A 24559-nucleotide genomic window follows, 5' to 3' on the forward strand; every position below is an offset into this window, starting at 1 on the left:
CAAACATCTGCTATCTACTTAGACATACTGCTTTCCCCAGTATCACAGCATCTGTGGTGTACTTTGATCAAGAATCAACGTGCAATTAACATTCAGACCTGGCCTCACAAACAAATCACAACTTGTTTGTCTCTTTTGTTTTAATACAAGCTGCTGTCCCCTGTCCAAAGGTCATCTTTAGCTCACATTTCATAGCTCCAAACCAAAATTGATACATGAGTAAAATAAAAGTATTGAAAAATCAGTGAGGGTTTTAACAAGGTACAACAAATAATTAAGAAGAAAATTAATACTGACCTTTGTTCCATGGAGAATCAAGTATAAAAGTAGATAGGACATGTTACACTTTTATAGGGCATTAGTTAAACCACAGCTCAAATAATATGCAGTTTTGTTTCCCTTACCCAAGAAAATACATAATTAATTTAATAACCAATTCTGCAAAGATTTGCTCAAATAACTCTTGGGATGAAAGAGTCACCTTCTGAACAACTGAATAGGTTGGGTCGGTGTACTTTGGAGTTTAGAAGAATAGAAGTGATCTTATTGAGAGGACTTGATAGAATGGATACTGAAAGGATGTTTTCTCTCATGGGGCAATCCAGACAGAGCCTGTCCCCTCGTTCTCCTTTGATTAGCTAATGGGAGCACTTGTAGTCAGTAAACATGAGAAAAAAATACATGATAGAAATGTGAGTTAAGCATTTTAATTGTTTTAATGCATTTCCTGTCACAAGATGAAGCATACTTACCAACCATATTTACCCATTGATTTCAGAGGTAAATATTTGAAAGTTTCCTGACCAACTAAGTAGAAGTCCTGGACTTTCTATCTGCGCAAGGACTTTTAAATTTCTTTGACAAACTTTGGAGAACTTGTACAATTCATGTTTACTACAGGAAGGAATTGACTGATTTCTGCATTGTCCAAGTGTCGAACAGTTCATGGGAATAAACTGCAGGTCCTGTGCAAGGGCAAGCTGGTGAATCACAGCCAATAGCGCTTGTGCATATTTATGTCTCCATATGTAAGATATCCCTGTTCGCTAATGGGCCAGCTCTGGCTGCTGTAGTAGCCATAGGGACTGAGCCTAGAATCTTCCTGGACGTTACTGAAGAATACTTCTTTGTGTTGTAACATGGCAAATGGGAGGTACATGCGCACTTTGTCCAAGAGATGGCCTGGCCAGAAGGCATATGGGTTGGCTCGAGCACTGGGGGACTGGCCTGATATTGACTGTGCCTTCAGCTTCAACTTTCTGAAAAACAAAAACAACAGAAACAAATCCAGTGATTCCATCAGTTTGATTCTGTCCTTTGCAGCTGAATTTACTCTGGTGGGTTATGGGACCCAATTCAAACTGAACTGTTTGCACATAGATTCATTGAGGGCTATAGTACAGAAAAAGGGCATTTTGTTGCCCATCTATGATTACTTTTGAACTCAGTGGCATGCTCAGCCATTTCACAGGACAGTTAAAAGTCAACCATATTGCCATGAAACTGGAGACACACTTAGATCAGATTGGGCAGGACAGCAGATTTCCCTCCCTGAAGGACATAAGTGAACCAGGGCAGTTTTTACAACAATCATCAATGGTTTTCATGCTACCACTGAGTCTAGCTGAATTTAAAATAACACCAATTGTAATGAAGGAGTTTGAATATCTGCCCCTTTTGATCATCTGTCATAGGGAAAATGTTAGAAGTCACAAAACAATATAGAACATAGAAGAGTCCAACACAGGAATAGGCCCTTCGGCCCAACATGTCTGTGCCGACCATGATGACATTCTAAACTAATTCTAACTGCTACACATGGTTCATATTGCTCTTTTCCCTATCTGTTCACATGTCTGGCTAAATACCTCTTAGGCTTTGCTAATGTGTCTGCTTCTAACACCTCCCCGGCAGCACTTTCACCATCTGGATAAAAAAACTTCCTTCGCATAGCTTCCTTAAACTTTTCCACTCTCACCTTAAACCTATGCCCCCTAGTATTTGACATTTCCACCCTAGGAAAAAGACTCTGAACATCGACCCTACCAATGCCTCTCATAATTTTATATACTTTTCTATTAGGTCGCTTCTCTGTCTCTGATGCTCTAGCAAAAACAATCCAAATTTGTCCACCTCCCCTTATGTCTAATACACTATAATCCACACAACATCCTGGTAAACCTCTTTTGCTTCCTCTCCAAAGCCCCCACATCATTCCTATAGTGTGGGGACCAGAGTGAACACAATATTCCAAATATGGCCAAACTAAAGTTTTATACAGCTACAGTTAACTGCCAACTTTTATAATCAATGCCCTAATTGATGAAGGCAAGCAGGCTGTATGCCTTCTTTATCATCTTATCCACTTGTGTTGTCACATTGAGGGAGCTATGGACTTGGACCCCAAGATCCCTCTGAACATCAATATTCTTGACGGTCCTGCCATTAAGTGCATACTTTCCTCTTGTATTTGACCTCGTAAAATGCATCACCACATATGTGTCCAGTTTAAAATCCATCGGTCATTTCTCCGCCTAACTGTCAAAATGATCTATATCCTGCTGTATCCGTTGACAACCTTCCTCACTATCCATAACCCCACCAGTTTTCCTGTTTGTCTACAAACTTAATAATCAGACCAACTTTATTTTCATTGAAGTTATTTGTAAAAATTACAAATAATAGAGGATCCAGCACCAATCCTTGCTTAACACCAGTCATGACAAACCTCCAGTCAGAAAAACACCCCTTCACAACTTCTTCTATGACCAAGCTAATTTTGTATACAATTTGTCAACTCACCATAGATGTCAAGTGACTTAACTTTCTGGCCCAGCCTATCATGAGGCTGAAGGAGGCAGGAGGGAGATTGCTGGGGCCTTGACAAAGATCTTTGCCTCCTCTTTCGCCACAGGCAAAGTCCCAGAAAACTGGAATAGCCAATGTTATTCCTTTGTTTCCTTTGAAGAAGGGTCACTGGGCCCAAAACATTTACTCTGCTTTTGCTCCACATTGGTTGCCAACCCTGAGATTTTCCAGCTATTTCTGTTTTCCATGTAGGCCAATGCCTACCCTCATCAATCACATTTGTCACTTCCTTAAAAAACTCCATCAACTTTGTAAAACAATACCTCCCCTGCATAAAGCTATGCTGAATATCCCTAATAAGTCCATTCTTTTCAAAATGCAAGTAATCCTGTTGCTAAGAATCTTCTCCAATAATTCCCTAGCACTGATGTAAGGCTTACCAGCCTATCATTTCCTGTATTATGCCTGCTGCCTTTCTTAAACAAAGGAGCAACAGTGGGGAGTACTGCATCACACTCCTGACTTGTGCCTTATACATGGTGGGCAGGTTTTTTTTTTGGGGGGGGGTCAGGAGATGAGTTGCTTGTGGAAGAATTCCTAGCCTCTGACCTTCTCTTGTAGACACTGTATTTATATGGTGAGTCCTGTTGAGTTTTGAGTCAAGGTAACCCTCAATGTTGTTAGTAGGGATTCGGTGGTGGTAAGGTCGCTGAACGTCAAGGTGTAGTGCTTAGATTGTCTCTTATTGGAGAAAATCATTGCCCGGCATTTATGTGGCACAAATGTTACTTGCCACTTCTCAGTTCAAGCCTGGATATTGTTCAGAGCTTGTTGTGTTTGAACATGAACTACTTCAATATCTAAGGAGTCATAAATCGTGCTGAACATTGTGCAATCATTAGTGAACATCCCCACTTCTGACCTTATGATGGAGGGAAGGTTATTGATGAAGCAGCTGAAAATAGTTGGGCCTAGGACGCTACCCTGAGGGACTCCTGCAGAGATGTTCTGGAGTGGAGATGACTGACCTCCAGTAACCACAACCAACTTACTCCAAATAACAGAGAGTATTTCCTCCTATTTCCCATTGACTCCAGTTTTGCTAGGGGTTCATGAAGCCACACTTAGTCAGATGTTGCCTTAATGAAAAGGCTGTCACTGTTACTTCACCTCTGGAATTCAGCTCTTTTGTTCAAGTTTGAACCAAGGCTGTAAAGAAGTCAGAGGCTGAGTGACCCTGGCAGAATCCAAAGTGGGCATCACTGAGCAGGTGCTGCTTGATGGCACTGTTGATGACATCTTCCATCACTTTACTGATAATTGAGAGTAGATTGATTGGCAAAGATAACAACCTCTCAATATTGGCAAAACTAATGATTGACTTTGAAAGAAAGGAGGAGAACATGCCCCTATTGACATCATTGAAGCAGAGGTTGAGAGTGTTGACAGCATCAAGTTCCTAGGAGTGATGATAATCGACAATGTGTCCTGGACTTAAAAGTGACAGTCAAGAAGGCACTGTTGTGGGTGGGGGTGGGGAGGTCAAACCACTCTGATAATTAACCCAAAACACCAGCCCCAATCTGTTATGGTGGGAGTAGAGGTTCCCTTCTAATTAATAAAGATGAAACACCTAGAGAAGCTCACTTTACTCCTCAATCTGTTAAGAGTATTTAAATGAAAGGAATCCCTGATATTCACTTTATAAGCAACAAGTAACAATTCATTCATTTAACCCCATCCATGAGCAAATTAACAGAACTAACAAACCCAACAATTCCCTTCTAACTAATAATTATTTCCTAATAAAACAAGATTCTGTTGTTTCAATAAGCACAGGCCCGCTTATATAAATCCAAGTAGTAAGAAGACAATAAATTAAAACTTTGTCTTTCAAAGTTCACACCCAATGTGTCTCCTGGAATGCTTTGCCTTCTCCACTGTCTCTCCAGCCTTTCTTCTGCTGATCTTGCTGTCATGGATGTTTGCTCTGTAATTTCTTCTGTGAGGACTCTGAGCCAAAAGCGGGATGGCACCTTTGATGGTGCCTTTTTGTTTAGAGTGCATAATGATTTTGTGTGAGAAGTAGGTTTATTTCTCAGATGGCAGTTGGCTCTCACCCTGCTTTTCCTCAAAAAAAAACCTTATGTATCCCCAATGACACATCAATTTCTTATGATTGGTTTCAGGTTGTCAAAACCATCAGTTTTAAATTCAATCAGCTTTCAATCACTGAGTGCTTTGTTTAAATTAATTGGCCAAAACATCAAAACAAGCCTAAGGTTTTCAATCACACAGCCAATGGACACATGTTTCAATGTTTAGAACTGTCTGTAATCTGCAGCTGCTCACAGTCTCATTTTCTGTGTAAATCTCTGAGTTTAGAAAAGCACTATATCTCTTAAAGGGACCACACAGATTTTTAAAAAACAAACAAATTCTAGCTTCCTGTCTTCCAATTCACAATTATTCTGCACAACTTCGTAACAGGCACAACAATGTCTCTTCTTCCTCAAGTGACTCAGGAAATTTGGCATGTCCATTAGGACCTTCACCACCTTCTACGGATAAACCTTAGAAAGCATACTGTCCGGGTGCATAATGGCCTGGTACGGCAACTGTTCTGCCCAGGACCATAAGAGACTACAGAAAATTGTGTGCAGAGTCCAGACAATCACAGGAGCCAACCTCCCATCCATGGACTCCATTTATACATCTCATTGGTCCAGAAAGGCTGCCAACATCATCAAAGACCCATCCCACCCTGGTAATGCTCTCCTACAACCTCTTCCGTCAGGCAGAAGATACAGAAGCTTGAACCATACACCAGAAAGTCAAGAACAGCTTCTTCCCTGCCGTTATTAGACTGATGAATGGACTCCCCAACGTCAAGTAATGTTTATCTCATTAATGTTGATGTTGTCTCGTGCACGTACTATGAGATGGAACCTGTATGCCTCTCTCTGTCCAAGTTTTCTTCACCCCTATGATCTTATGTCCTTGCTTATTATGATCTGCCTATACTGCTTGCAAACAAAGCTTTTCACTGTACTTAGGTACACATGACAGTAAATCAAATCAATCAATCAATTGACCTCATTGGATTTGTCCTCCTTTTTGTGTACAGGACCTGGCAAGTTTTCACATTGTCAGGTAGATACCAGTGTTGTAGCTCTGGAAGAGCTTGGCTCGAGAGTTGCAGGTTCTGGAGCACAAGTCTTCAGTACTATTGCTGGAATGTTGTCAAGGTCCATAGCTGTTGCACTATCCAGTGTCTCCTACTGTTTCTTGATGTCACGTGGAGTGAATCAAATTGGCTGAAGATTGATATCTGTGATGCTGGGGACCACTGCAGGAGGCCAAGATGGATCATCCACTTGGCACTTCTGGCTGAAGATTGCTGTGAATGCTCCAGCCTCGTCTTTTGCACTGTATTGGACTTTTCCATCATTGAAGATGGAGATATTTTTGAAGCATTTTCCTCCAGTGAGTTGTTTAATTATCTACCACCATTCATGTTTGGATGTGTCAGGACTGCAGAGTTTTGATCTGATCACTTAGTTGTGGGATCTCTTGTCTCTATTACTTGCTGCTTATGTGATTTGGGATGCAACAAGACCTGCTTGGTAGCTTCACTAGGTTGACACTTCATTTTTAGGTATGCCTGTTGCTACTCATGGCATGCCTTCCTACACGCTCCATTGAATCAGGGTTGATCTCCTAGCTTGGTGGTAATGGTTGAATGTTAGATATTCTGGGCTGCGAGGTAGTAGATTGTGCTGGTGTACAATTTTGCTGCTGTTGATGGCCCACAGTGCCTCATGGATGCCTAGTTTTGAGTTGCTAGATGTGGTTCAAAGTCTGTCTCATTTAGCATGGTGACAGTGTCACACAACACAATAGAGGGTACTCTCAATATGAAGATGGGACCTTGTCTCCACAAGGACTGTGCGGTGGTCACTCTTACTAATACTGTCATGGACAGATGCATCTGCAGCTGACAGACTGGTAAGGATGAGGTCAAGTATGTTTTTACCTCTTGTTGGTTTGCTCACCACTTGATGCAGTCTAATAGCTATGTCCTTTAGGACCAGACCAGCTCAATCAGTAGTGTTGCTGCTGAGCCACTATTGGTGGTTGACATTGAAATTCCCCACCCAGAACACATTTTGTGCCATTGGCAGCCTCAGGGCTTCCTCCAAGTGTTGTTTAACTGGAGGAGTACTGGAGGATGGAACATGATAATCAGGAGGAGGTTTCCTTGCCCATGTTTAATCTGAAGTCATGAGACTCTATGGGGTCAGGAGTCAATGTTGAGGACTCCCAGGACTTCCAGAATTTCTCCTGACATATACTATTGTGCCTCCACCTCTGCTGGGTCTGTCCTGCCAATGGGACAGGACATATCACGGGATGGTGATTAGTGGTGTCTGGGACATGGTCTGTAAAGTATGATTCCGTGAACATATCAGGCTGTTGCTTGACTACTCTGTGATAGCTCTCCAAATATTGGCACAGCTCCCAGATGTTAGTAAGGACGGATTTGCAGAATCAGCAGGGCTGTTTCTACTGTTGTCTTTTCCAATGCCTAAGTAAATGCCAGGTGGTCCGTCTGGCTTCATTTCTTTGTTGAAACTTCATAATAACTGATACAATTGAGTGGCTTGCCAGGACTTTTCAGAGGGCAGTTGAGAATCGATCACATTGGCTGTGGGCCCGAAGTCACACGTGGGCCAGACAAGCTGAGGATGGCAGATCTCCTTCCCTGAAGGACTGTAACAGAATGTGTGCGTGTGGTGTGTGTGTGGTGTGTACGTGAGAGTCATTTTTTTGGACAGGGTGCATATCATAGAATCATAGAGGCTTACAGCATGGAGACAGGCCCTTTGGCCCAAGCTGGTCCATGCCGACTAAATTGTCCATCTACGCTAAACCCATTTTCTTGGACTTGGCACATATCCTTCTAAACCCTTCCTATCCATGTATTTGTCCAAACATCTTTTAAGTGTTGTTAACGTACTTGCCTCAACCACTTCCAGTGGCAGCTCATTCCAGATGCATACCACCCTCTGTGTACAAAAAAGTTGCCCCTCAGGTTTCCATGTATTCTTTCCCCTCTTAAACTGTTGCCTTCTAGTCCTCAATTCCCCAACCCTGGGAAAAAGACTGAGTGCATTCACCCTATCCATGCCTATCATGATCTTATACACTTCTATACACTTCAGTCTCCTACGCTCTAAAGAAAAAAGTCCTAGCTTGTCCAATCTCTCCCTATAACTCAGTCCCTTGAGTCCTGGCAACATCCTTGTAAATTTATTCTGCACTCTTTCTAGTTTAATAACATTGTTCTGATAGCAATGTGATCAAAAACTGAACACAATACTCCAAGTGCAGCCTCACCAACATCCTGTACAAATGCAAGATAACTTCCCAATTTCTATACTCAATGCCCTGACTGATGAAGGTCAGTGTACCAAAAGCCACCTTCCTTGCCCTGTCTACCAGTGACTCCATTTTCAGAGAACTGTGCGCCTGAACTCCAAGGTCCCTCTATTCCACTACACTTCTTAAGGCCCCACCATTCACCATGAAACTCCTACCCTGATTTGACTTTCCAAAATGCAACACCTCACAATTATCTACATTAAGCTCCATTTGCCATTTCTCAGCCCACTTCCCCAGCTGATCAAGATCCTGTTGCAATTTCTGGTAATCTTCCTCACTGTCCACGATACTGCCTACTTTACTGTCATCTGCAAACTTACCAATCATGCCTTGTACATTCTCGTCCAAATCATTGATATTGATAACAAACTGCAATGGGCCCAGCACTGATCCCGAAGGCACAGGCCTCCAGTCCAACAAGCATCCTTCCACTATTACCCTCTGCTTCCTACCATCAAGCCAATTGTGTATCCAATTTGCCAGCTCTCCCTGGATTCCATGTGATCTAACCTTCCAGAGCAACCTATCATGTGGAACCTTATCAAAGGCCTTACTGAAATCTATATAGACTATGTCTACCTCCCTGCCCTCATCAATCTTCCTGATTGCTTCATCAAAGAACTCTAACAAATTTGTGAGGCATGATCTCCCACACATGAAGCCATGCTGACTACTCCTAATCAAACATTGTCTTTCCAAATGTATGTACATCTTATCCCTCCAAATCTTCTCAAGTCATTTCCCTACCACAGATGTTAAGCTTGCTGGTGTATAATTCCCAGGTTTTTCTTTGCAGCCATTCTTGAATAAGGGCACAACATTTGCTACCATCCAGTCTTTCTGGGCTTCACCCGTGGCTAACACTGATGCAAATATATCAGCCAGGGCACCTGCAATTTCTTCTCTAGCCTCTTGCAGAGTTCTTAGGTACATCTGGTTAGGACCAGGAGATTTATCCACCTTCATACATTCTATTACTTCCAACACCTCCTCCACTGTGATATGGACTGTCCCCAAGATATTGCTGCTAACATCCCCAAGTTCCCAAGTCTTCATCTCTTTCTCCATGGTAAACAAAGAAGAAATATTTATTGAGGACCTTGCCCATCTCCTGTGGTTCCACACATACGTATCCACTTTGGTCCTTGAGGGGTCCTATTCTCTGTCTACTTATTCTTTCTCCTTTAATATACTTAAAGAATCTCTTTGGATTCACCCTAATCTTCTCAATCGGAGCTATCTCATGGCACCTTTTCACTCTCCTGATTTCGTTCTTCAGTAAACTCCTGTATGCCCTATATACCTCCAGGGGTTCCCTTGATTGCAGCTGCCTGTTCCTGAGCCATGCCTCCTTCTTTTTTCTGATCAAAGCCTCAATATCTCTTGTCAGACAGACCCTTCACCCTCACAGGAACATATAGACCGTGATCTCTAGCTATCACACTTTTAAAGGCCTCCCACTTGCCAGAGGTCCCTTTGCCTGCAAACAATCTACTCTAATCAACCCCTGCAAGCTCCTGTCTAATTCCATCAAAATTCGCCTTGCCCCTATTTAGAACTGGAACCTGTGGACCTGTTTTATCCCTCTCCACAACTACTTTAAAATTAATACAACTGGTCCCAAAGTGCACCCCACTGTCACCTCAGTCACCTGTCCTGCCCTATTTCCCAAGAGTAGTCGAATTTTGCCCCTTTCCGAGTAGGACCCTCTATATACTGCTTGAGGAAACTTTCCTGAACACACTTAGCAAATTCCACCCCATCTGAGCTCTTAAAACAATGGCAGTCCCTGTCTGTTAGAAAAATTAAAATCTCCTGCAAGTCTCCGCAATCTCCCTGCATATTTGTTCCTCTAACTCACGTTGACTATTTGGGGGCCTATACAACCCCAATTCCAATAATGTCACCATCCCCTTCTTATTTCTTAGCTCCACCCACAAACTTCACTGGATGATCGCTCAGTTGTTTCATCTCTGCTTGCTGCTGTGATAATCCCCTCCCCTCTTTCCTCCACTTAAAGCACTTGTACCCTGGCACATTAAGTTCCCAGTCCTGTCCCTCCCTTAGCTATGTTTCTCTATTGGCTATAATATCCCAGCCCCACGAACTTATCCACACCCTGAGTTCATCGGCCTTACCTGTCAGCCCTCTTGCATTGAAATAGATACAATTTAATCTAACAGGCTTTCCTTGTTCCCTGTTGTATTCCAGCCTGACCTATCTCTTCAATTTGGTATCTCTGATTATGGTATGACCTTCCAGCCTGCACTTGCCTCTCTGCTGTTGAGGAGCCCACTGTCCTGCCAATCTAGTTGAAACTCTCCCTTGTAGCACTCCGCAGGACCTCATCCCTATTTCTACCTATGTCATTTGTGCCAATGTGCACAATGACTTCTGGCTGCTCACCCTCCCCCTTTAGAAATGTTCTGCAGACGATCCAAGATATCCTGGATTCTGGCACCCGGGAAGTAGCACACCATCTTGGATTCCTGTCTGCAGCCGCAGAATCTCCTGTCTGTCCCTCTAACTATCGAGTTTCCTTCACTAAGGTCCTATTATCTTTACCCTTTCCCGCTGTACCCCAGAGCCAGTCATAGTGCCACTGACCTGGCTATTGCTGCTTTCCCCTGAATGGTCACCATCCCCCACAGTATCCAAAATGGTATACTTGTTTTTAAGGGGAATGGCCACAGGGGATTCCTGCACTCTCTGCCTATTCCCTTTGCCTTTCCTGGTTGTCACCCAGCACCTTTCTGCCTGCACTTAGGTGTGACCACCTCATTGAAACTCTTATCTATGATGCACTCAGCATCTCGGATGATCCTGAGTGCATCCAGCTCCAGCTCCCTAACACAGTCTCCCAGGAGCTGCTGCTGGGTGCGCTTCCCACAGGAGTAGTCATCAGGGATGATGGAAGTCTCCTTGATGTGTGACGTATGGGGGAATTGTTTGTGGGGTGTTTGCACATGTTGTGTGTGTATGTGCGCGTATGTGGCCGGTGCTTTTGTGATGATGTGTGAGGGCTGTATGTGTGGGGTATGGTTGCGAGAGGTGTATGTGAGGGGTGCACGTGTGTAAGGGATTTTGGGCTGTGTGTGAGTGGGTATGTTTGTGTTGGTCTATGTGAGGGGTGTGATGTGTGTGGGTTGTGCATGTGTGGGAATGTATGTGTGGGGTGTATGTGTGGATGAGTAAGTGTGTCTGGGTGTGTGTGTGTGGTTGTGTGGTGTGTGTGCAATGTGTATGTTGGTGAATACATGTCTGTGGGGTGTGTATGCGCCTGTTTTGGGGGTGCATGCGTGTGTGTGTGTGTGCGCATGCATATTTGAGCATGTGTCATTGGGTCTGACTGCATGTCGATTCTCCAAAGCATTAACTACTATTTTCATTCTAGAATCTATGGACTGATCAGCTCCTTTTGCATTTGAAGTTCTGATGATGAGGTGAACCACACTAAACCAACTCCAAAATTTCACTGTTTAAGTTAGCACACACAGTGATTCCAGAACTGATACCAGGGCTTGGAGGTTATGTCCCAGCAGCTCAATTATTGCCATGTGTATTAAAACTTGCAGGAGCCTCATAGCAGCACTTGCGTTGGCAGTTGTATTAAACCACAGTCAATGCTGCCAGGAGAGCCCCTAATAATTTGTAAGACCGCTTTGCAATCACTGAGGGATGACTACAATATTTGGACAATATTACACAAGAAATCTAACCTTTTGAAGTTCATATAATCATCGAATGTCATGATTAGCTGCTTGTTGCTGGATGTACGAGTTCTGCCGCCCTTCTCTTTCCTGCTGCCATTCCTGTGGGATTGGGGTGATATTTCAGTTAAACAAAAAGAAATTTAAGAAGTAACTATCTAAAATGAAGTTTGACCAAGATTGATGTTTCAAATGCAGAACTCAAGGCAACAGATGCTCCCCACCCAGAATTGTAGGCAGTCAGGTTCTAAGGTCAATCTTTCCCAAACATTGGTGAATACAATGTGGGAGTTGTTAGACAGTGATATAGGGCCAAGCAACCACATCTGCATTTGGTTGTCTGCTCTCTAGAGTTATTGAGCAAGAATAAGAGTTGGAGACATAGTGATGCATAACAAGAGGTGGTGTACAGATTACACAGTCGAAATCTGGGAGAAATACAGGTTCAAATGGGTTGGTGTGGCCAATCGTGTACCCACTGAGGTAGAGAATGAGGTTTTGCAGAAACTGATTTTCTCCGATAATAATAATCAGCTTTCTACCTTGAGTATAAGTCTGTCTTGAGGACAGCCCCAGCCGGGGAGCAGTGTGTCTTGGTGCAGGAGTCTGTCCAGACGTGTGGCAGTGAAGAACTGAGCAGAATATTAAATTATTGAAATATCAACTGGGATATCGCAGTAGTATAAATAAAGAATGCAGTGCTTTAAGAATTTGAGAATTTCTGAGCATTTGACCACATACAGGCAAAAGGTTTTTAGTTTAGAAAGACATCAGGTGTTGGCCCTGTCTTGTTGAGCCGAAGGGTCTGTTCCTGTGTTGTAGTGTTCTTTGTATCTTTGTTTTAAGTGGACCATTGGTGAAGAAAGCACAAATGAAACTGGATATGGAAAACCACAAACATCTTGCATGAAAAAACATCTGTAAATTTTTAATTTGCATAATCAAGACATATCGTATTCCTTTAATGGAACATACCCTCTCCATTAAAGAAGATACTATTGACATCTGACGGTAGACATTTATAATACAAAAATGTCATTTGTGTTAAAATTACATAGCATGTTTGCTCATCATCTTCTAAAATATTAAAACTTTTAGCAAAGGTCACAGGGATAAGGGATGAGGAGTACAATAAGCTCACAGAAGAGGTAAATGATCAATGTGAGAACAACACATTGCAGCACAGTGGCTCAGTGGTTAGCACTGCTGCCTCACAGTGCCAGGAACCTGGATTCAATTCCACCCTTAAGCAATTGTGTGTTTGGAGTTTGCACATTCTACCTGTGTCTGTGTGGATTTCCTCCCACAGTCCAAAGATGTGCAGGCTAGGTAGATTGGCCATGCTAAATTGCCCATAGTGTTCAGGGATGTGTAGATTAGCTGGGTTATAGGGGGAATGGGTCTGAGTGGGATGTTTTGAGGGTCAATGTGGACTTGTTGGGCTGAAGGGCTTACTCCCACACTGTAGGGATTCTATGAACACTGTTATGGATGATATTAAGTCTGGCTTTAGCAAGACTTGTCAATGAATAGTTACTGTGGATTTAAAGGGATAAAGAAAAATGTTCATTTTCCATTTTGCAGATTTTGTCAGTCATTATTAATAGATGGAAAAACAATAAGAAGATAATTGTGGATGTGATAATTGAAAACATGGATAGGGACCACCAGCTAAATTTTTAACTGCTAATGGGGAATGCTGGGTGTTTGTGAGCGATGAATTCAGTGATGTGTGTGTGTGTGAATATGAATAGAATTGTTATGAGTCTGGCAGCAGAAAGCCCTTTTGGCAATGGGATATGTGAAATGAACCATGCAGTAATTAATGAGATGGTGCATAAAATTTGGACAGACCAGCCAAACAGTAAATTATTGTCTACACTTGTGTGGACTGCACATTCTTTGAATTTGTTGCAATCAAACTGTTCAGGTACACTTTTCATGTGTGGATTACAAATTTGCAGATTCTGCAGGAGTTATAGAAAATTGTGAGGAGCCAGGTACTTCTCAATACCTAAATTTCACAGCTGTAAATATCAAACTGTTGCAATTGACATTTTGTCTGATAATGAACAGATCAGTTCTGATGTTCAACATGAGGTTAGCACTGCTGCCTCACAGCACCAGGGACTGGGGTTTTGTTTCCACCCACGAGTGACTGTCTGTGTGGAGTTTGCACATTCTCCCCGTGGGCTTCCTGCAGGTGCTCTGATTTCTTCCCACAGTCCAAATAGATGCAGGTTAGGTGGACTGGCCATGCTAAATTGTCCCATAGTGTACAGGGCTGTGCAGGCTAGGTGGATTAGCCGTGGGAAATGTAAGGTTACAGGGATAGGATAGGGTAGGGTGCTGGGTCTGGTTGGGATGCTCTTCAAAGGGTTGGTGTTGACTTAATGGGCCAAATGGCCTGCTTCTACATTGCGGGGATTCTATGATTTGAACCTATGAGGTCTCAAAGGATAACTGCCAAAAGTGGTTAGCAAAGTCAAATGCTTATGAGAAAGGCAAATCAGTAGATAGATGTGGCTATTATAAATCCAGCAGGGAAGGACGCTGGAAAATATAAAACAGGAGGTTGGAGTCATGGATTGGGAACATTAAGTACAAACATGGAAGGCAAGAAAACAGTGTAATCTCAAACAGTGGGTCTGGGAATGAACATGCCCTAAGAGATCTCAAACCATTCAAAGAAATCCTGTGAGTAGGTTACACAGTAGCAGTCCAGAAAGAGATAGATGGCAACGTAGAGGGTGTAATTTAACAAGGTTTCCCCTGGCTGGGCAGTTGCTATGCGGAGTTAGATCGGCAAAGCGCATGGGAACCCTGTGGAATCTCCTCAATTGCGGGATTCCTTCCCTCCTGAAGGAATTACCCAGGAAATTTAATTTTCTGCTGGGCAATTCCTTTACACCCAGAACACTGCAAACATTTCCATAAAAACATTGGAGGCTTCAGATGGTTATGATGAAATTAAGTAAGATTAAATACATAGGCAAACACCTGAGTAATTATTAAATTGATCCCATAGCTCACCCACAACTCCCTTATACCCACAGGCCCTGACATCATCAGAATAGAAGTACGCCTTTGCTTTTCAGAGGGTGACCTGAGCAGAATACTCTTTGAGAAATGCGAGCTTCTTTTTCTCGTTAAAACAAAAGTGTGTGGCAATTTGAGTGAGATTAAGTCACCAGAACATCTGGCCCTTATTACAGGAATGGTGTGAGGGCTTGAAGAAAAAGTTGGAAATCAAGATACAAGGGTATAATCACCAATGGTAGGAAAAATAATTTTGAACATTTTTTGGCTTTGTTCGCCACAAATGCCTCAGGTCAGTTGGTATTAAAATTGGTTTTCTGCAGGGAATCAGCTTAAGACAGCAGTGTTGTTCAACTTCCTGAAAAAGCACCAAATGCAATGGGGACATTCTGAAAGTTAAATAAATGCATATATGGCTTAAATGATGCCTCCAATGTCTGGTACTTTTCGATAAGGTCAGTCTTATTAAAATTGAGTCATTATCAGCATGTTTTACTGGCACCATGAGGCGGGACAGATTTAAACAAATTTTATGACGTAGATTATTTTTTGGAGCGTGGGAGCATTAAATTTGAAACTATCGCCATAAATGGGCTAAAAACAGAATTCACTTCCGCGCTTTTCAGGCAGAATTGCTCATGTGTCAATTTGTATCTTCTTTGGAAAATGTTAGCCCCATTGCTAGTCAAATTAGGCTCTCAGAAAAAGATGCATTAGCTTCCATAACTGAGGTGGGGGAGTTGTGAAGTCCAGTTGGGCAGCTGTCTTGGCTGGGTATCCAAAGGTCAGGTGCCAGTTTTGAAGTATTATGGTTGAGTATAACTACGAAAAATCCTAAGGTGGAAGATATTATTCAGGGAAACAAAACATTGAAAAAAAATTAAAATGGAGCATCGTGTTTTGGAATTTCCCTCACTGGAACCTGAAGCTTGTTGCTTTTAGTGATACTTCTTGTGCAGCTCGCCACCACCTTCTCAAGGGCAACTGGGGATAGGCAATAAATGCTGGCCAGGCAGTGACACTCACATCCCACAAATGAATAACTTAAAACGTACAGCCTCTATGATGTGGAGCTAGATGAACACAGCAGGCCAAGCAGCATCATAGGAGCAGAAAGGCTGACATTTTGGGCCTAGACCCTTCACTATGATGGTTTCTCGAGTGCAGGAGGGTTTAGAGCATTGCTTGTGAGAAAGACAATTAAATGTTGCCTTTAGCTTGGGAGTTCCAGAAGAGTGGAGACTCTCACTCTCGGTGCAGTAGTCAATATTGAAGTTTTCTTCATGAAAATATTGGAAAAAAATCTAAAAAGGGATTCAGTAGCAAAACTCATTTAGTGCTATATTGATAATAAGCATCTATAGGATAATGGACACTCAAAAAAATGTGTGAATGAAAAATGATTGAGAATCAATATTGCAGTTTTAAAACAGATGATGGAAGATGGAGAGATCTCCAAGTTAAAATGGGTGTTTAGCAGCAATTAGCTGATTGTGTTACAACAAAAGCAGCAAAATTTAAGAAACATGAAAAAGAATGTTTGGAATATTAATGTGCAAACAAAAAAAGCGAATATAATCTGTTGTAATTTTGCATGTTTTGTAAAATTAAATATTGAGTTATGTAAAAATAAAATGTTAAAATCTAATATGACCTGAAGGAATGCCTGCAACCTAAGGAATGAGGGAATAGATGGTGGATATAATAGTTAAGAGTTAATTGGGGTTTGAATTATTGTACAAACAGGCTAGTAATCAATGGTGATGAGTTTTATGGAATATGGCTAACTGAAGTAAAAGTGTCAGATAAAAGTGTTTTGGAGTAAAATCATTAACGGGGTATGGGAATGTTTAATGCAGAACACAAACAAATCAGCCATAATATCGTTGAATGGTGAAGAAGGCCCAAAGGACTGGATTGTTAACTTTTGCTCATATTTCATATGTTTGTCTGAAAACCTCAAATGAACCTACCTGCAGTGTAGGCAGTGCATTCCAGATCTTAACTATTCACTGTGAGAAAAAGTTTAATCTTGTATTGTTCTTGCTTCTTTGCTATTTGTTTTAAATCTGCCCTCTGTTCTTGATTTTAGCACACGTTGAACAGTTTCTCCCTATCTACTCCATCCTCAATCAGATCTCCTATCAGCCTTCTTTTCTCCAAGGATAACAGTTTTAAATTCTCCAATGTATGTTCATAACTGAATTTCCACATCACTGGCACCAGTATTGGATATGATGTCAGGTAACCCTTTCAGATACTTACTGTTTTATACAACAGAACCAGAAACAGAATAAATAATTTCTGTGTCCTCTCCAATGCCTTCACATCCTTTCTAAACTCAAAGTCATGTGGGAATTCTGGTGAACAAATTCTAGCTTCTTCATTGAAGCTATTTTCTTCAGTATTGTAACCATGATCATGTGAAATCAACTCTGCTGAAATCAAATCATCACATCCACATGCCAAGTCATCAGCCTTTTGTCACAACTTAAGGATAGATAGCTGATCTCAAGGAAGACAGAGAAAAGGAAGGACACTCTGAAAGAATCATTGACAAAGGAACAAATTTAGTGAGGATATTGCTGATAATCATATCTTATATAATGATATGGACAACATCTCACACCCCAAACCGCATGCAGTCAGAGACCGACTGCATAAACTCTGTTAAGTAGAAGCAGCAAAAGCTAAAAGAGAGAGGACGGAACCCTGGCATGTTTAAAGTTCCAACTCTCAAAACTATTGTTATGCTCAGAATTCTCAAAATGGCTTTAAAAAATCTATTCAAATAACATCTAAAGATTCCCATATCTACTACCCTGGGCCTCTTTAAAAAGTTCAGCTTGTTTTTTGGGACCTCACTTGCCCTTTGCGAATCTATACTGGTTCCCTCAGATGAACTCACATTTGTTCAAATGCACATCCACTCTGTCCCCAATAACAGATTCCAGGATCTTCCCCACAACTGGCATTAAATTACAGGTTTAAAATTTCATTCTTTCAGTATTCCATCCTTCTCAAAGGATACAGTGGCAAAAATAACTTTCCAATTTTGCAACTTCCCACAACCAATTGTTTACTTCCACACCCATGCAAACTTCCTGATTCACAGCATACCGCAAACTCTCACTCATACATATCTGTGGTTTGATGTCCACAGCAGGACTCACACCTGTGCACACCCTGAGTTCACAGCTCAATCAGGTCTCCCACATACATGCCTGCTCACCCGCTGGTTCACATCTAGAGTAGGGCTCCCAGCCTCAGTCTTGGTGGATAAATGAGCTGGCTTGATTGGAATATACCAGGTGTCTTGCTTTAAAGCAGATAACATCTTGATTCTCAAGAGATCTACTAGGAATCAGGACTGTTTGAGAGCAGTCAGGCTGTCAGCTGATAGGATGGCTGAAACTCTGGCATGAATTTCAGTGTGGCTGCTGTGTAACTGATCTATTCAATAACATGAGGCAGGATTGGGTACATCTGAGGGGAAGTCCATTGCCAAATAATAATCATAAAGAAACAGTTCAGCATTCTCAGAACATCTTATCCCACCTCTTAGAAATACCTCCGTACTCTTCATGTCCAGTTAAATATTATCTTATTTGTGCCAATCAGTTTTTGAACAGCAAAATCCCCACAAAGAAAATAGAGATAGATAAATTGTTAATCTATTTGTAATGGCATTGCTTGAAGAAGGAATGAGGAGTACCAGGAAAATTCCCTCCCAGTCCTCAGTGAGGTGGAATATTCAAAACTCAGCAGGGCAGGATGACATGGATAAGTAATGGAGAACTGAGGTTGGCCAGCTCATCTTCAATGTATTGACACGTGAAATGGAATCCAGCAAGAGTTAGCAACTTCCCAGAGTGAATTTTGAAATATGGAGGAGGTTGTGCTGCAGCAGATGGGGAAAGAAACAAGTCATACTTACCACAGCTTTTTCTCTTGACTGACATCCTTCAGGCTGTTTTCCAGCTTTGACTCCCTCTGGATATCCCCTTTCTGTCCGGCTAATTGACGATTAAGTTGATTCAAAGCAATGAGCCGTCTAGGATATTGAGAAGAAGATTAGTCAAAGACTTTTCTACGCTACTCGGCAGGCAGCGTCTTTCTAAAGTTCTCAATAGAAACTTGTGAATCTTATGGTTTACAAAATATAATGGTTCCTAAGGAGGCTGGAAGTGACCATAATTAGGAATATAATGCCTGCAAGGTGAAAAGTCCAGCAATACTACTATTCAAAAATCCACACACCGGGGTGGGGGTGGTGTGACAAACAGGCAGAAATCCAGGTTCATGGAGTTGGAGACGATGGTGGTCAGCCTGGAGTCACTTTGTGGTCAGTCTGACATGGACCCAGCCCTGGAGGAGGCATACAAAGAGAGGAGGGGCAACAGAGGGACCTGTAACTCGTTTGCTAACAGTCTGGTTTGTGGAGCTGTGGAGTCCGTGGGTCACGTTTACTTATGGTGTGGGATGTTTCACTCACTTTTTAGTAATCTAAAGAATCTATTGTGGTCTTAGCTGCACTTCAGCCTCATGCTCCTGATCTTTGTGCACCCAGTGCAAGATGGGTGTGGCTTCACCATGGGCCTGTTTCTGGATCTGGCTAAAGTACACATTGGGCAGCAGGCCATGGAGCAGGTTATCATTTCCAGTTACCCTGCCTCTGTTCTGCGATTACATCTGTGCCTGGGTATCTTTGGAGAGGGAGTATGTGGTGTTCCTCCGGTGGTCTTGAAGTATTGTGCCCACATAGAGGAAATGAACTGCCAGAGGATGTGGTGGATGAAGGTACAGTTACAACATGTAGAAGACATTTGATAAGTACTTGAATAGGAAAGGTTTAGAGGGATATAAGCCAAACACAGGCAGGTGGGACTAGTTTATTTTGGGAACATGTTCGACGTGGGCCAGTTGGACCGAAGGGTCAGTTTCCATGGTGTATGACAGCATTATTTTTCCAACTAACCTTAATTTAGTGCCCTCATTTTGTTGCATTGCCCAGCAGTATTTCAAACTTGTTAATTAGCTAATTTCTTGAATTGGTGTTTAGGATTTTGTTTTAGAAGATGAGAGGTGTGTTCTTGAATGTCATGTGGCACACTGGCAGTATCCCTTCCTATAGACCACAAGATCCCAGTTCAAATCCCACCTGCTTCAGATGTGTCATAACATGTTTGAACAGGTTGATTACAAACAAAAGCTGGGTAATTGTCCAGAGGGTAGTTGATTTGTGGATAAGGAAAAGATCTAGAAGGGGAGGATGGAATCTGGTTTTTGTATAAATCTACAGATATACAATAAAATGCTGGTAAGCCTCTGAAAATGTTTTGATGCCTAATTCAAGACCTTGATATTTGTTGATTAAACAGCCCTCATTGTTTCTTCCAGGTTGTGCTGAACATGAAGGAGCACTGAAGGAGGACGATAGGTGCTAATCAGCAGGCCTGCCGGCCAGTATTTAATCTCATACAATGAGGCGTCATGAGGTTCAGAGTCAATGTTGTGTAATCCCATGGCAAATCTTGCTGATTTGTTTGCCACTGCTGTTGGGGAAAAACATACCCAGCATGGCGATAGAGGAGTCTGGGATGTAGCTGAAACATATCATTCTGTATGCCAGGTTCAGTTCATGATTTAACATCTTTGTACTATTCTCAAACAAAAGAGAAGAGGATTTTGCAGCGTCAGCTGTGTCTGCTTTTTGTTGCATCTGAATGAAAAGATTTGATTGAAACTGAGTGTATTGGTCCTTTTTCAAAAATATTATTAGGTGTTTGGTACCACTGCATGACATTCCAGGCCATTAAAAATGATAATGGTGAACCAAAAACTTTTTTCACCCAGAAGGTGGTGAGAAACTGGAACTCACTGCCTGCAAGGGTGATAGAGGCAGATACCCTCAAAACATTTAAAAAGCATTTAGGTACACTTGCAATGCTTATGGCATTTAGACTATGAGCCAAGTGCTGGAAAATTGAATTAGAATTGTAAAGTGGTTGTTTTTGACCTCTGCAGACTCTATGGGCCGAAGGGCCTTTCTCTGAAGGTAGGTCTCTATGACTCTAAGTCTAACCACATTGCTGTGTGCCTGCAGTAGACAACACTGGGTAAGGATGGCAGATTTCTTTCCCTAAAAGGAAATTAATAGACCAAATTGTTGTTTTTAACAGAAATTCATTGTGCCACGGTCATTATAGATACTACATTTCAATCCAGGCTTATTTAATGAATGAAATTGAAATTCTTTAGCTCTTGTGGTGAGTCCAAGCTTCTAGATTCACTAAACAAAAGTAAAATACTGCAGATGGCAGAATCTGAAATGAAAACAGAAAATGTTGGAAAAGGGAAGGTGGTGGAAAAATAGGAATGTTACTGGACTTTTAATCCAGAGTCAAACACTAATGTTCAAGTCCCACCCAATTTAGAATCAAAGTCTGGTATAATGACAGCAATGTAACCATTGTTGATTCTTATTAAAACCCATTTGGTTCACAGACATCCTTTAGGAAAGGAAATCTGCAAATGTGTCATCCTTACTCACTATGGCCCACATTTGACTCCCGATCCACAACAATGTGGTTGTTTCATGACTGCCTTCTGAAATGGTTGACTCAGCCAATCAGTTCAAGGGCAGTTAGGGATGGGCAACAAATGCTGGTCCAACCTGCTATATCAACATCCCTTCAACTAACAAAAAAAACACAGCAGGTCTGGCAATACCTGTAAAGACAGAAACAGAATTAACATTGATTTTCAGCTTTCCTTTCATTTCAGGTTCATAATTCTGTTTATTTCCCAGTTTTCACTGTGTTTATTTTAATTTTTTGCTCTTTCCTTTCTCTGTCCTTTGTCAGATTTCTTAATTTATAAGTTTTCATTTATGTAGCATAGTTAATACAGAAAGACATCCTAAAGTCATCAGCTAAGGGGAGCAGTTCTTTTGATTACATTTTCCCTATAGTACAGGGTTGTCCATGAAGAGGAGACTGAGTGAATTAAGTCCATATTCTCTGGAGTTCAAGAGGACAAGAGATGATGCCACTGAAATGTACAAGATTATTTTCCTGGGTGGGGAATCTTGAAAATGGGGAAAAGGAACTAGAGGACTTTAGGACCGAGATGAGGAGAAATTTCTTCACTAAATTTGTGAATCTTTCGAATTCACTACCCCAGAAAGTTGTGGATCCTCAATGACTGAATATATTTAAGGCCAGGATAAATAGATTTTGGTCTCTCAAGAAATTCAGGGATATAGGGAGTAGACAGGAAACTACAGTTGAAGCCATGATCATATTGATTGGCTATGTAGGCTCAACAGATGAATGATCTACTCCAACTCCAACTCTATCTTAACAGATACAAACCAGATTTGCTCAAATTGCTTGCAGTGCCACAGTTGCAGAGTATGGCTCTCCTCTTTACCTGATGGAAACCCATTTTTGCACTTCACGGTTAGGTAACAAGCCTGTCCCAGGAGCCCTTAATTTCAAATCTGGCTCCATTTTCAGTTTGTCTCCAGGATGAAGTAAAGCTGCAGAGAAAGATAGATCAACAAATGAATGACAAATCTTCAAATTTGATGTCAAAGTGGTAATTTCCACTGTACCATTTCAACAATAACTTGTATAGCTTTGCAAACATAGTAAAACATGCCAAAGTGCTTCACAAGAGTTATCATCAACAGCCATATAAGAGGGTGCATAACCCATAGTAAGGTCAAACAGTTAGCTTTAAGAAGCATCTTAAAGGAGAGTTTGAGAAGTTAAATGGCAGATTTCCTCATCCACCAGCCACAGAGTGTTTAAAATCAGGGTAACCAAAAGCCAAGATAGGTCAATGAGCATAGGAATGTTGGGTGAAAAGGACTTGGTATATATGAGATAAAATATGGGCAGCAGGGTTTTGGAGGAACTTGGAGTTTAGGGAGGGTGTGGGGGGTCAAAGATCGGAAGCCAGCCAGGAGTGTGTTGGAATTGTGAAATCTCGATGAAACGAAGGAATGGATTTCGGCAGTTATGACATGGAGACTGACAGTACCTCTGTACTGGCAACATAGTAAAATTACACCTTCAAAAACCCTCAAAATTGACCCCAATGGTTCCTAACAAACCTTTGCACAACAATTCCAGGTTTTGCAAATAATCAACCCTCCACACCAGGACAGTAGTTTTTGCAATTTATTAACAATACAGTAACTTTGCCAGACCAAAATTAAACAACAACTCATACCCAGGAATATTTAACACACGGTCTTGTCCTTCCTTGATCCAGGTCTCTATCACCGCCACAACAACATAAATCCACATTGCAAGCTGTATTTTAACTCCTGATTTACTGTACTCCATGTATTTACATGCATGTACGTTAACTGTGCATTGGACTTCCTTTCTTTCTCTTCTACTCCGATTTCACTGACTAACACCCCACGATACTTTCCATACAATCACAGAAAGTGTAAAATCCACCTGTTTACTTCCTCCTTCCTCACTACCCAAGCCCATACACACCTACAAGTGAAGCAGTGATTTACCTGCACTTCAGACAATCCAGTCTACTGTATTCGCTGCTCACAATGTGGTCTCCTCTACAATGGGGAGACGAAACACAGCATAGGTGACTGCTTTGCGGAACACCAATGTTCTGCCCACAGAAGTGACCCCCCAGCTTCCTGTTGCCTGCCACTTCAACACACCTTTGTGCTCCCTGACCAACATCTCTGTCTTGGGCTTGCTGTAATGCTCCAGCGAAGTTCAGCACAAGCTGGAATAACATCATCTCATTTTCTGCTTGGGGATTCTGCAGCCTTCATTGATTGAATCACTTACTGTCACGTGTATTCAATGTAAAAATACAGTGAAAAGTGTGTACCTTTGCCGTACATACATGGCACCATTCACATTAACTTAGAACAAGAGAAAAAAGATAACTTAAGAGAGTCCAACTTTCCTTTCCACTGCCGCAGTCCCACTCCAGGCTTTCCAGCCCTTGCCATGCCTCCCCCAGAGTCCCGCTCCAGGCTTTCCAGCCCATGCCATGCTGCTGTCAATGTTCTGGGCTGCCTCACTGGCCTGATCTCGCCGCCACTGCCTCACCAGCTTGCTCTCGCCGCTGCTGCTTCACTAGCACAATCTTGCCTCATCAGTCCACTCTTGATCCGCCACTGTTGCTCCGGCCCACCCTTGATGTGCCATTGCTGCAGCACACAACCAGCGCATTCTTCTCCCGCTACATGGTTCCCAGTCATGACCCAGATCCTTCCCAAATCCTTAGGGAGGTAGTTAAAGGTAGGTGTGTGTGTGTGTGTGTGTGTGTGTGTGAGAGTGAGAATAGATCGAGGTGATTAGTTAGGGCCTGAGCACCTTCTCTCATGTCTCTACCCCAACCCTCACACACCAGGCCCTTGTCTTCACATGGGCTGCTACCACAACTAACTCATTGTCAGCTACAATGGCCCCCATTAGAAGCTATGGATTCTCCCAGACTGACTTTTACCCATTCATTTGTCTGCCCAACCCTTGTTCTCTCTCTGGGCTCCATCTCCACTT

General features: G+C 42.1%; 1 protein-coding gene across 1 annotated transcript in view; it reads right to left on the minus strand.

The window, feature by feature from the left end:
• Positions 1 to 325: 325 nt before the first annotated feature.
• Positions 326 to 24559, minus strand: part of LOC109922960 — a 52857-nt gene continuing 28623 nt past the window's right edge. The window contains exons 4-7 of the mRNA XM_048606446.1: positions 22437 to 22545; positions 18940 to 19056; positions 11973 to 12065; positions 326 to 1259 (exon numbers count right to left, since the gene is read on the minus strand). Of these exons, the coding sequence (XP_048462403.1) occupies positions 989 to 1259; positions 11973 to 12065; positions 18940 to 19056; positions 22437 to 22545 (590 nt within the window). The 3' untranslated portion in view covers positions 326 to 988. The remainder of the gene's footprint in view (positions 1260 to 11972; positions 12066 to 18939; positions 19057 to 22436; positions 22546 to 24559) is intronic.

This window comes from Rhincodon typus, chromosome 16, assembly GCF_021869965.1.
Source record: "Rhincodon typus isolate 14 chromosome 16, sRhiTyp1.1, whole genome shotgun sequence".
Classification (NCBI taxonomy): Eukaryota; Metazoa; Chordata; class Chondrichthyes; order Orectolobiformes; family Rhincodontidae; genus Rhincodon; species Rhincodon typus.